At 37.5% G+C, this 12,858-nt stretch overlaps 1 protein-coding gene across 2 annotated transcripts in view; it reads right to left on the bottom strand.

The window, feature by feature from the left end:
• col22a1 (collagen, type XXII, alpha 1) overlaps window positions 1–12,858 on the bottom strand; it is a 61,494-nt gene that overhangs the window by 18,650 nt on the left and 29,986 nt on the right. For both annotated transcript variants that reach the window (XM_044336315.1, XM_044336316.1), the window contains 23 exons: window positions 12,296–12,349; window positions 12,122–12,175; window positions 11,547–11,582; window positions 10,915–10,944; window positions 10,429–10,482; window positions 10,195–10,248; window positions 6,834–6,887; window positions 6,116–6,169; window positions 5,926–5,979; window positions 5,752–5,805; window positions 4,904–4,957; window positions 4,745–4,789; window positions 4,596–4,658; window positions 4,098–4,151; window positions 3,839–3,880; window positions 3,648–3,680; window positions 3,373–3,426; window positions 2,889–2,942; window positions 2,714–2,767; window positions 2,573–2,626; window positions 2,349–2,402; window positions 1,629–1,733; window positions 172–216 (listed from right to left, as the gene is read on the bottom strand). In XM_044336315.1, coding sequence (XP_044192250.1) covers window positions 172–216; window positions 1,629–1,733; window positions 2,349–2,402; window positions 2,573–2,626; window positions 2,714–2,767; window positions 2,889–2,942; window positions 3,373–3,426; window positions 3,648–3,680; window positions 3,839–3,880; window positions 4,098–4,151; window positions 4,596–4,658; window positions 4,745–4,789; window positions 4,904–4,957; window positions 5,752–5,805; window positions 5,926–5,979; window positions 6,116–6,169; window positions 6,834–6,887; window positions 10,195–10,248; window positions 10,429–10,482; window positions 10,915–10,944; window positions 11,547–11,582; window positions 12,122–12,175; window positions 12,296–12,349 — 1,209 coding nt within the window. The remainder of the gene's footprint in view (window positions 1–171; window positions 217–1,628; window positions 1,734–2,348; window positions 2,403–2,572; window positions 2,627–2,713; window positions 2,768–2,888; window positions 2,943–3,372; window positions 3,427–3,647; window positions 3,681–3,838; window positions 3,881–4,097; window positions 4,152–4,595; window positions 4,659–4,744; window positions 4,790–4,903; window positions 4,958–5,751; window positions 5,806–5,925; window positions 5,980–6,115; window positions 6,170–6,833; window positions 6,888–10,194; window positions 10,249–10,428; window positions 10,483–10,914; window positions 10,945–11,546; window positions 11,583–12,121; window positions 12,176–12,295; window positions 12,350–12,858) is intronic.

Raw genomic sequence — 12,858 nt, 5'->3', positions numbered from 1 at the left:
AGCTTTCAACAAAAATGAATTGTTTTTCTCATCCGTACCAGGAAAAAAGTTTTTCACATCAACAAAAGTGCACCTGTGCATGATAAAAAAAAAACACCTGAGGCAACCTACAAAGCTCAAACACACACACATACACACAAGCTTTCTTGCAAACGTCTTAAATTACATTACCTTTAACCCCGGGGGTCCTTGAATACCCTGTGGTCCTGGCTCCCCCTGTAATGTCACAAATGACATGAATTAAAATGCTTAGTACTCAAACTCTGGGATTAGGCCTCTTTAGACAAAATCATTTAGAGGAGAAAGTGTGTATGAGTTTCTATTCTTCATGCACATAATTGTAGCAAGGCCTTAGGGCCACACCTGGCAGCTGTAAAAAACAGGACTGCTGTGAGCCAAATCTGTTGTGCTCCTGTGTTGCTTTAACGCGATATGTCTTAACAATGTTTTTCCTGTTTCTTCCTGCCCTGTCAGCAGGTCGGCCACATGTCTGAGGTGAAAAATGATGAAGGAACATGTTGAGCTACAGCGTAAAATGTGCCTACTCAGGCTCGTTTTCTTCCCATACAGCCAGTCATATTATGTTGTGGTTCAACATGTAGCACAGGCGAGTAGATGAAGCAGAACACATGTGGAATAAATGAATGAGGTTTCTATTTCTATTAAGAATAGCTGAATGTGAACTGATGAACGCTTATAATTATATACAGCAGTAATAATACCCTCAGTTTTGAGAAACTTACCACTTACAGTTGGAGAAAAACATGATTCATAAAGGTTTTATAGGGACTAAAACATTTCCTCATTGGACTATACTAGCCCAGTGTAAGCCCAGTGAGAAGCTGAAGTACAGTGGTTACATTCTATACCATCTACAAATGATGCCAATTACGAAAAAAGAGAAACAACTCTGCTGATGTATGTGTATCCTATTCTTTCATATTCTTCTAACCTTATTACAGTAAAAACCCAATGTGTAGAAAAGTATTGAAGCGGTTACTCTTCCCCTTGGCACAAACTGAGCTATAAAGCCTTGATCATACACCAAATAAGTGAATATCTCATGTTTTATATGTTACATGACCAAATATCCTTTTCTTTGCCATACAGTTGTGGGTTACTTGTGATTTGGGTTGAAAAACTGTGAATAATTTTTTTTTATTCCAGTGATTAGATAGAAAACAGGTTGAATTGTGACTATGATCATTACAAGGCAAACAATCCCTAATATCAACAAAACCACTTTCATTTTCAACAAATCATTCAATTCTGTTATGGAACAGTAAATCTAAGCTCAACGGTCCACTTGCTAGGTCTCAGAGCTCTCAACCAAGACCATGAGATGTTGTTCAAAGCTCCAAATGTTAGTAAGAGGACCTTTAATTTTAGATTTTTTTATTTTTTTTTATACGTTTTGTTTGTGTTGTTTTCCTTTTAATACCCTTTTTCATGTGCCTCAGTTTAGATCAGCTGAACATAAGTTACTTCACAATTAATTTAGAACATTAAAAAAATTACTCTATTTCACTAAACATATGGCTAATTATTGTTCTGTGCATACGCAATATAACTAAGAGCATGGCTGAGGAAATTTAAAAATAGAGTGACAGAAAACATGAGTGTCTTACATTTTGCCCATCTTTCCCCTTCCCTGTTGGTCCTGGGGGTCCAATCAAACCAGGCTCTCCGGGTGGGCCTGCAGGACCTGCTTGTCCTGGTTTACCTGCTTCACCCTAAAACAAATGTTACAATCAAGTGTTAAGATAAGAACAGATTTCATCAGCAGATGTATGAAACCCTGCTGCTCAGAATACAAAATATGATTACTACTTTTCATTGCAAATTGAATTATATGTTTACTAAGAATATCTCATAAAATCAGGAGGTATAGAGGTTCCTTCTGATAACTCCAATGGCACTGATCAAAGACAGTTACACATCATGTCCTGTATAGTGCTAAATTGTCATCCTAACTTAGGTGAGTGGATCGTGATAACATTAGAGAGAGCAAGGGACATACATGATTTTTTGATTCACACATTTAAAAAAAAAATTCACTGCAGCAACTTGTGGAAACCAAAAACAAAGAAAATGAAAAGCCATGAAAGACAGCGGAATGTGTGCTGTTGCTATTGTGAAACTCTAACATGTAGCTGCTGCTGCAGGATTGAAACAAGTTCAAAGACTTCTTTACAAAAACAATAATTGGGGGACATACAAGGTCACTTTCCCTTCTCTGCAGTCTTATTTTCACTTTGCAATGCCAAAACTATTCTGAACATAGTCTGAATACTTTCAAAATAACATCCGACCAAATATACCCATGGCTTTAAAAACAGGTGACTGACCTTGTCTCCTCTCTGTCCAGCTGGACCAGGGGGCCCAATGATTCCTGGTATGCCCTAGAAGACAGAACAGAAGTGATTCAATATCAGTGGCTTCTGTTTGTATTTCACATCATTTTTTATTTTCAAAGCTGATACTGTACTAACATCATGCTTATTTAGTTAAATAAAATGCAAGTAGACATCGATGACTTGCACCTTGAATTAAAAGATTTGAAAAGACCTACCACACCCCCTGGTAGTCCACGAGAACCCGGAGGACCAGCTATGCCTGGTGGACCCTGGGAAAAACACATCGGCCATTACAGTTGATATACATCTTCCTGCTTGGTGTAAAAAGGTGAATGACATGAAATCAAACGACTCACAGGATCTCCAACACGTCCTATCTCTCCTGTAAGTCCAGTGTCACCTTTTGGACCCTGAAATAAAAATGGCAGATCAGACATATTCTATTTAAAATGACAATACATTACCTAAACCTAAACAGTTGACACAGTTTCAAAGGTTTACTGGAGGGTAAAAGGATTGCTAGCATCTTACGGGTAGTCCGGGTGGTCCCTTAAAGCCTTGTTCACCAGGTAATCCTCTTGGACCCTTCAGAGAAGGCACATGAATTAACACATTAGTATTAATAGTGTAGATCTAGATACAAATAAGCCTATTATTACAAGACTGCTCATTTTAGCAGATATTTATTTGTACAGAAAGGGGTTTGGTCTACCTCATTCTAAATGCACAAATATATTCTGCATTTTATTCTGGCCCACATAATATACATTACATCTATAAAGTGAAGTGGATAGATAATCAGGCCAGTGCATTACTGTCTAGTACAGTTTAATTTACTCATCCAATTAAAGAACGCCCCCTGAGCTCTCGCATTGTAGAGAGTTTCTGTCACTATTTCCATACTGAATCTCTACTGACATCTAGTGGATTCCTCTGCATATTGACAAATGTAATTTGGTTACATTTAAAGGAAGAAGAGAAGACAGCAACATCAAATTGGGGAGTAAAATCTCACCATTTCTCCTGGTTTTCCTTGTTCCCCCTTCTCTCCCTTTTCACCAGGTTTTCCCTAGAAGTAATAACAAACAGTGCAATTAAAGTTTTAATGAAACAGAAGAGGTAGTGGTCCGGAACAGTAAGAGCACAAGAAGATTAAACTCTTTATAAACCCAGCACAGGATAATACCATCTACATAACATTATATTTACATTTAAAGTACCAGCTTAATACTAAAAAACTGTGTTCTCTAAAAAATGATTTTCACAGTAGAGTTTGGTCCATCTACTTACAGGTTCACCAGGCTCAGGAATAACATTTTCCACCTGTAAGGCAAAAACAATTTCTATCACATCTCCATGAATGCTGAGTAAAACAGTATCACTGGCTCCATGTCATCCATCGTGGTTATGTCATATACTGCAGGCCTGTTGATGTACAGTATGTTACCATGCACATTACAAACCGGAGAAACTTTACTTACATTTCCTGGAGCACCAGGTGGTCCCCTGGCTCCTACTTCACCCTGAGGCAAGAGACAATATGTTCACATTGTCTGCATACTAATGACCTTATTATAGCTAATACTGCAGGCTGATCATTACTGAGACAGAGGAGGACAACTCTCTAACTACTGTAACACGGTAGGATACACAATGAGAATTCAGCCTGCATATGCTTTGCAATTAATTTCACCTTATAAAACAGTCTAACATATAAAAGAGGCCTCATTTCTTTTTTACCTTGTCGCCCTTTTCACCTTTTGGCCCAAGTGGTCCATCTTTTCCCCTCTCTCCCTGTGAGAGAGCAGGCAAATTCAAAATCAAACATATTTCTACAGACCACAGATGATATTTGCACATTAGCAGAGGCAAAGAGAGAACTTTTTTAATTGGAAGAACATTCCTCCAAGAGCAGTGGGTATCAAAGTGACATTTGAGGACAGGAGAGGGTCCAAGGAGGTTACCCAGCCAAATTAGGAACAGTTCATTTCACAGGAGTTTATTAACCAAAAATCATTTATATTACCTAACGTGTAAGAGCAACCTTTAGCGAGTGTCTCCCCGTGCACCGTTGTAGACTTTAAACAATTCAAAACTAAATCAAAAACATTTTATCATCTTTACAAATGAGGGTCTTTAGGTGTAATGGAGTCACTGAAATAAAAATCATTGAAAACTGTGCTTTTAAATATCCCCAGTTGTAATAAAGTGCTCTGCCAATCATATAGTCACACATACAGGAACCCCCCTGTCTCCTCTTGATCCATCAGCTCCTGGTTGTCCAGGTGAACCAGCTTCTCCCTACAGAAAAACACACACATGACATAATATAATATATGTTTCATTACCTTAGCAAACTAAAGAAAAGTCAACAACTGTGGACTTACTCTCTCCCCTGGAGGTCCTCTTGGTCCGGGAGGCCCATCATCACCCTAGAGAGAAGAACACTTGGCCATTAAAATGCATATGGAAAATATACACACTATCTCATGAGCTGCATGTGCCTTCAGTAGTGTCTGTTTCTGGGTAAGATTAAGTCACAGTACCTTAGGTCCAGACTTGCCAGGAAAACCATCTGTTCCGCGCTCTCCCCTGGGCCCCTTCAGAGACACAAGATTTCGATTCAGATGTCATACTTTCAAAATCTGTGTTTACCAGACAAATTTGCCAGGTACCTCATGTAGGTAAAGGTACAACAACACAACTCACATAAAATTTACTCATATCAATTTAAAATCCATGTTTTAAATAATCTATCAAGCATATATTTTTGCTTATACTGGTAATTGTTTAGACTGATAATCAGACATTATAATCAGACACTTGATTCATAAATGAGTTGCTGAACAAATCGTGATGTGGGCAGTAATTAAAAGGAAAAGGCTAGTTTTAAATAGTACATTTTTCTAGGTTATGCAGAAGTCTTCTATTCTTGCTAGCTTACGGCTTGTAGCTTACAGTGACTGATATTGCAGTGGTCACATGGACTACACTTAATGCAGCATTCATCTATTTTTTGGCCATTTAGAGGAAGCTGAACATACACACATGTTAAAAAAGTTGTTAAATCTACCATGTTAACAAACAGTTGCCTGGTGCTGGGAAGGTAGAACAGGTAGTAGAGTGGGCCTATCAGACCTTTTCCCTGACAACAGCTGCCTGCTGTAGCCAGAAGCAAGGTTGATAAGAGCGGCAAGAGTAAACTACAACAGTAAAGATGTCATAACAATGAGCTGAAAATGCTAAAACACTCAGTAGAGTTGTGGGGACCTGCAGAGTCAGGTAATAATTAACTGTGGCCTCATTATTACGAGCAACACTTTCAGCCTTACACATTTTTCATTTAAAAAAAAAAAAAGGTTTGAAGAAAGGTTATTCTAAAGGTTATACTGACCATGCCACCATCATTTCCAGGAAGACCATCCAGGCCATCTTTACCAGGAAGACCCTTTGAAGATCAGTTGACATTTAGTGATATGAACAGAGACAAGAATGATTGAGCACTTATGACTAAAAGTTCCATTAACAACAAATTATGCTTTTATTTGAGGATAAAACAGCAACTCACAGGCTTTCCAGGCTCTCCAGGTTTGCCTGAAAATCCAATTTCACCAGGTAGACCCTTCATAATGAAAGATGAAATTTTTTAACATGCTCATCATTCAGTAACAGACAGTTTGTCGCTGCCATACAGTAGCAAGTTATCATATTCATTAGGAATAATTGTTGTGTCTTGATATTTGTTTGCGGTCACTTACAGGCGGTCCAGTATGTCCTTGGTTTCCTGGTGGCCCAGCTGGACCCTGAGGTCCCTGCAAAGTAAAAAAATGAAAATTGAAACATTTTATCATAATCTCATAGTAATACTACATACTTAAATATTACCTCTCTGTGTGTCCCTTTCTATATATATTTTTTTTATTATTATTATTTTTTTAGATTTGGCTGTATTGATGTATAATAGAAAGACTGTCCCAAATGTCCCAGATATTTTCTTTCCAAAAATGTTCATAACAAATATTCCGATTTTTCCCACACTTCCATCAGACAGTGAACATAAGTGTCAGTACCTGAAAGTAGCCAGTAGAGGGGGCTATTATGACACTGTTAACAGCTCATTCAGCCTTGGATACCACTTGAAGACAGATGTATTTCTATTTTGCTCCAGGGAGCAATTTGGAAAATTAATTGGCATAACCTGTTGGTTTTAATCTAGCCAATTTATTTGCCCTCTATTAAAACACACAGTGAAGACACCTTTCAGAGAGCAGTAATGTTCTGCTATGTGGGGCACATCAAACATTGAGCAGCCCACACAATTAAAACAACAAATGAATTCTCTTCAGTTCTCCTTGAGAGGTCGTTAAGGTGCACTCACATGAGCCGTACATAAATAAGAGGTCATTTTGAACAAGTGATTCTTTTGTATTACAGATATTTGTGCTTATTGCTTATATGCTATGAAATTGTCCTTACAGGAGGTCCAGGAAGTCCATCCACTCCAGGCAAGCCGCTTTCACCTTTCTTTCCCTGAAAGACAATGGTTAAATTAAATCAAACACTAAATTATAAAACATTTAATGCATACAGTGAGTTCAGCCATTTGGGCTATAGCATAGCCATTTAGGACTCTCAGGTCATGTTCTCTGTACTTTTTCTGAGAATTTAGTTTTTTTAGCAACCTTAGTGGAGTTTACATTATACAGCTAAAATCTTACACCTTTTTAGACTGATTCCAGTATTCTTTGATTATTATTCCACTGTGATTTACTGTGGCATTTCTCCACTAGAACTGGCAGCAAGGAGAATGCTTTGAAACAAGACCTTAACCTTAAATCTGGGAAATAAAATAGTCAAACTTAATTTTACATGTTAGAAATTTACAAGTATTTTCCTAGAAAGTTTCCTGGGAAGACCTATGTTATAAATTATAGGTAAATAAAGTTATGAGAGGTTAAATTAAGTTGCATTGAGTTTAGGAGCAGTTTTGCCCTACAACATTTTTCTCATTTGTTTTAAAATTTAAAAAAATGACTGTGCTATAAAATTATTTCATTTTCATAAAAATGTTTGTGCCGCCCAGCACTGCATACTCACACAGAAAGAGAAACAAAAAGCTAGCTGGTGAGATAACCACAACTAGCCTTAGCTAACATTAAAGCTAAGACTAAATTTAATTACAGATTTCCCCCACCTGTTACCTGTAACTAAAAATAACTTAAAAGAAACCTTGGTATATTGATTAAAACCTCACCCTAGATAAATATGTTAATGCAATGGTTCAATCCTGTTTTTATCATCTCAGAAATATTTCAAGGATTAGACCATTTCTTTCTGCCAAAAATCTGGAAACTGTCATTCATGCTTTCATAATCAGTCGATTGGACTACTGTAATTCCCTGCACTCTGGCATCAGCAAAAAATCTCTCTCCCACGTCCAGCTCATCCAAGAGTCTGCTGCCAGGATTTTAACTCAGTCTAGGAAACCTGATCACATTTCACCGATCCTGGCTTCCCTACATTGGCCACCTGTCACTTTTAGAATAGATTTTAAGATTTTATTGATTACTTACAAAGCCCCAAGAGACCTTGCCCCGAGCTATCTATCAGATCTCTTATTGCCCTATGTCCCTTCTCACTCCCTGAGATCATTGGATGCGTCGCTTCTTGTTATTCCAAGGTCCAGACTGATACATAATGAAGGACAGAGCCTTTGCAGTCAGGGCTCCTAGACTTTGGACTGACCTGCCTGAGGAGATCAGGGCTGCCAACTCTGTCATCTTTTAAACCACTGTTGAAAACTTAAAAAATTAAAATTGCTTTTTGGTTATGTTATTATATTTTATGGCATTTTAGTTATTTTCATTTTATTTGTGTTTTTATAATGTCTTTAGTTTTTTATGGCTCTCAGTTTGTTTTGGCATATTAAATGTGTTCTGTTTTTATTGTAAAGCACTTTGTAACTGTTTTAAAAAGCGCTATTATTACTATAAAAATATCCACGTTGGTGAACCAACCTCTTAGTAATACAGCCAGTCACCTAACTAAATGAAACAGCAGCTAAATCCAGTCATAAAGGAGAAAAAGGACTGAAACCTAGAAAAATTCCTGCTATAGCTAATGTAGCCTACCTTGCTTAGCAGTGTAGCAGTGACAGTCTTAGCATACAATTCATGTGATTTGATTTTGGTAATGCAAAAAATTCAAAATACATATTTAAAAAGTAAGATTCAAATAATAAATTAACTCATGAGATAAGCCTACATTTCATCCCTCAAGTCGAGATAGTTGTTTTTTTTGGTTGTTTGTATTTTAAACTAGTTAAAATGGACAAGAAAGCTAAAAGATATTGTGTTTTTCTCAGTCTACAAAATGCTGGCTACAGCTCTGGCTATTTCAATTTATCTTCTTATTTTTCTTCTTACAGTTTGTTGATGCTATCCTCTGCAGTCCTTTAAGACTGTCCACATTCAGGCTCAGACTGCGCTCAGCTGTCATATCAGGAAAGAGGTGAACAGACAGACCTCAGCAGCGGTGACACAGGCAACTGATGAGAGCTTTTGCTGCACTGGAGGTGAGAGCAGCTCAATCTATAGCAACTGAACCATTCAGCCAACTCTATCAGTGCTGGCAGAAGTGGAGACCACCCTATTATCACAGCTCTCAGCCTACCTTTTACCCCCCCCCCCCCCCTTCCTCACACACACACTCTCCCTGTGCATCTTCAGCTGAGTTATAACAACCCTGAACCACGAAAATAGGTCAAGCTCCTCTCTATTTGCCTGTTTTTTTAAGGATTCACTTGGAAAGCATCTTATGGGGCTGTAAAATGTTTCAGCAGGACCTCCAATGCTACACAGAGGGTGGTTTTCTAGATATTGTGAAATCTGAACACAATGTAATCGCTTTATTCATGTTAATAAACTATAAATCCCACGACCTCAGGGAAACTTGTCTGGCTGAGGACAAAGTGCATTCTGGTGGTAGAAAGTCTTCCATTCATGGCCAGAGGAGGTTTGGCTTGACTTTGCAGCCCAACTGAGTTGATTCCAACATATTGCTGATGACAAGTTAATTGCTCCCAGTAGAGAAAGGGTAAAAGAGGTCACTATCTTTGTTAATGGTTTGGAAGAACAAATTATGTAGAACAACTGTGTCTGTTTTAATTACACACTGCTGTGTGATTGGGCCAGTGTGACCATATGAGAGACTGGGGACAGCCTCTCTAGATAATTCTACAAGCATATCCACTTTGCTTTCTACAAGCGCCGATAACAGAAAGCTCTGATTAGCATGAAAAATAAATATCTGTTTTCTTCATTCTAAATAATCCCATTGGAATATGATGCACACAGCCATGGGATTATAGTATAAATTTCCAATTACTGACTGCAAATCAGAGTTTTTGTTCTACAAGAGCATCTCTTGAGGCAAAATTATCTAATTTTAGTCAAAACTCAGTAGACAGAGCTAAGGAAAAACAGTTTTTTTTTTTCTGTACACCATTATGTTTAGTCAGACTAGGCAGTAAAAAAAGCAGAACTCGCAACATTCCATGCATGAAAATATTTCTCATTATCACAAAATGATTATTTTGTGTTAAGAAAATACTTCTCCCTATTTCAATATAATAAGATTTGATTTCTTGTGATTACAAAAACCTGTTTTAATTTTGAGTCAAAAACAAATTATTTTGTGGTTACAAGACTGTGGTTTGTTAAACTTGATGACTACATATACAACTATGTACATCTTTGAGCTTCTCTTAAATACTGAGGTGATGAAGAAATGTCAGGAAGTGACCTTCAACAGTTTTCCATCAAACTGAGATTCTTACCCTCTGGCCGAACTCTCCAGGCTCACCAGGTAGACCTTGAACACCGGGAGGACCCTTGGGAGTGAAATGTTAACAGTCAGCTACAGTTCATACAGCACAACTGGCGTTTTCATGAACAGCTCTGCACTACATGCATCTGAACAGGTGGCTTTTCCACATCAATAAACTTTTCCAAAGCTAAACAGCAGGAAGGAGGAAACATGTAGGAAGGAAGTAATAAATCATGATCCTTACAGGAGGTCCTGGGGGGCCATCGGCCCCTGGAAGCCCAGGAGGTCCAGGCTCCCCCTGAAACAGGTAAAATATATTAGTATGTATTACACATTGTATTAGTACAGTATACATATAATTTCTATTATTACAGTACTTTAGATGACTGTCATAATTTACACTTTACATTTGTCATGATAATGAATCACTTAAACATATACAGTATAATGAAAATGGTATTAATTGATAACAAACAAATTACCTAGCCACACTGGACAGACAAAGTAAATGGCACAAAGTACATCAACATATAGTCTATAGTGGTGTATTTAGTTGTTTTTGTGTCCCTGTTGACCAATATATTTCAATACTGAAGTTCAATATTACATAAAGCATCTGCTAAGCATTTCGACACAATATATACAGTAATTAATTATACTTTATAGTAATTAATACTATCAAGCAGAGACATCCTTATAAAACATGACTAATTATTCATCAATCACTCACCTTGTCTCCCCTTAAGCCTTCTTGTTGATACTGAAATCAAATGAAAGAAGGAATATTAAGGTAATAATATATATGTCATCTTCAAAGTCATTGTGCCACCTGGTCTAATTATGAAGAAATAGGGCTCCAGTCGAGACTGGTAAACCCTCATCTCACCCATGTGCTACTGTTAGTGTTTCATAGCACATTTGAGAAGCATTTTTGCTTGAAAAATGGTGAAAGGATTAATCAACTTTTTGTCAGTCAACTAACGAGTTAATCAACTTATTGTTTTAGCTCTAGTCCTTTACTGGCTTAACAATCTGCTAGTGACAGACATTCAATAATTTAGTTTCTTCTGTCTGGAGAATAGCACCCTCTTCTAGTTAAGTGCTTCTTGTTGAAGCAAAAGGTCAGCAGGTCAGTCTTGGATATAATGATTTGGTTTGTTTATAATAAAAATCAAAAAAATGTAGAAGTGATCATATTTCAAATGTACTATAAGACTTATATGTTTTTGTTTGTTTGTTTTAATAACTTGTGTTAACCTTTCTCACTCCATCAGTTCACTAACTTCATTATCACTAAGTAAGTCTGCCGGGGAATGTAATTCTTATTTCTTATATCCCTCTGGTTTATTTTTTGGTACTTACCACATCCCCAGGTAATCCGGGAAGGCCTCTCTCCCCCTGTGACACAGTTCACACAAGAATGAAAGCCCTGTCATTAAAATCACTTTCGGAGCAAATTCCCTTAGGCAATATGATAATGATATAGCAACAACCATAATTTATGTGCTGCCACGTGTGTGTACTCACTGTACTGTAGGCCTAAAGGAAAGTAAAACTTGTGGCTTAAGTACAAGGCAATGCAGCATGTGTGCATATGTGTGGATGCGTGCATCCTTGTGCATGCATATGGGTGTGGTATATGCATGAGAGCACCACTGGAAGAATCATCAAAGTCACAAATTACAGACAGACAAATGAACTCTACATTTTATTTTCTCAGACAAATGAGTGGGCTGACTTTGATGGTACACGGAGGAGACTGAGGAATGTCTGCAGAGTACAGACAGTACCTCGGGAAACTGATGATACCTCTTTGAAATGATTTATATCAGCACTGCTTAATAACATTATGCTTACGGCAATATCCTCTTTTTATTGCTTCTAATCAAGTGAACAGGGTGTTTTGCATACAGCACAGTAGAGGAGGGGGGGCATACCTTTGTGCCTTTTATTCCGCTGGCCCCAGGTGCACCAACCAGTCCTCTCAAACCCTAATCAATTCCAGACAAAAACTTCGTTAATACAAAAATGACTCACCAAATCTGCAACAGAGTCTTAATATCTGAAATCTGTTTGTTACTACAGGAGCTTAACAGACGTTCACAACTTACATCTTTCCCAGGAACACCAGGTTTTCCAGGAAGTCCATCCAAACCAGCCTCTCCCTAAAATGGAAACAAGTGTAGAAGAAAGAAAGTCAAACATATTCTACACTGTAAAATAAAATATAAAGATTATCAGTTTACTCTTCACCAAAAGTACTGTACTACTCTGCCTTTGAGAACAGATATATGTGTCTGTGGCTCTAAAGGGAGCTTTCTAAAGACTGAAAAAATAATGGTGGTGATGTCATCAGGGTTATTTTATCGTGTTTTTGGAGTTTGAGCCATATCCCTGCTGCTGCTTCCACTTTGACCATTCTTTTTAAAAATCTGTCTCTCACAAGACCTCTGACTTTATGCAACAATAAATCACTGAAGTGTCCCTTTAAATAATAATCCAGGCCATTTTATATAAATAAATGTCAGTCGAACAGTGAACAGCTCATGAAAGTTCTTACGTTTCTGAATCCAAACACCCTGTTTGTTAGGTATTTTTTATGAAAGATCTACTGTATGTATAGTTGTACAGTTAGCATGAGGAGCAACTCAAGTACTGTACTCAAGTACAATTT

This window comes from Thunnus albacares, chromosome 19, assembly GCF_914725855.1.
Source record: "Thunnus albacares chromosome 19, fThuAlb1.1, whole genome shotgun sequence".
NCBI classification, from domain to species: domain Eukaryota; kingdom Metazoa; phylum Chordata; class Actinopteri; order Scombriformes; family Scombridae; genus Thunnus; species Thunnus albacares.
Note: the sequence above shows the minus strand (reverse complement) of the source record. Positions and strands in the feature narration are given on the sequence as shown.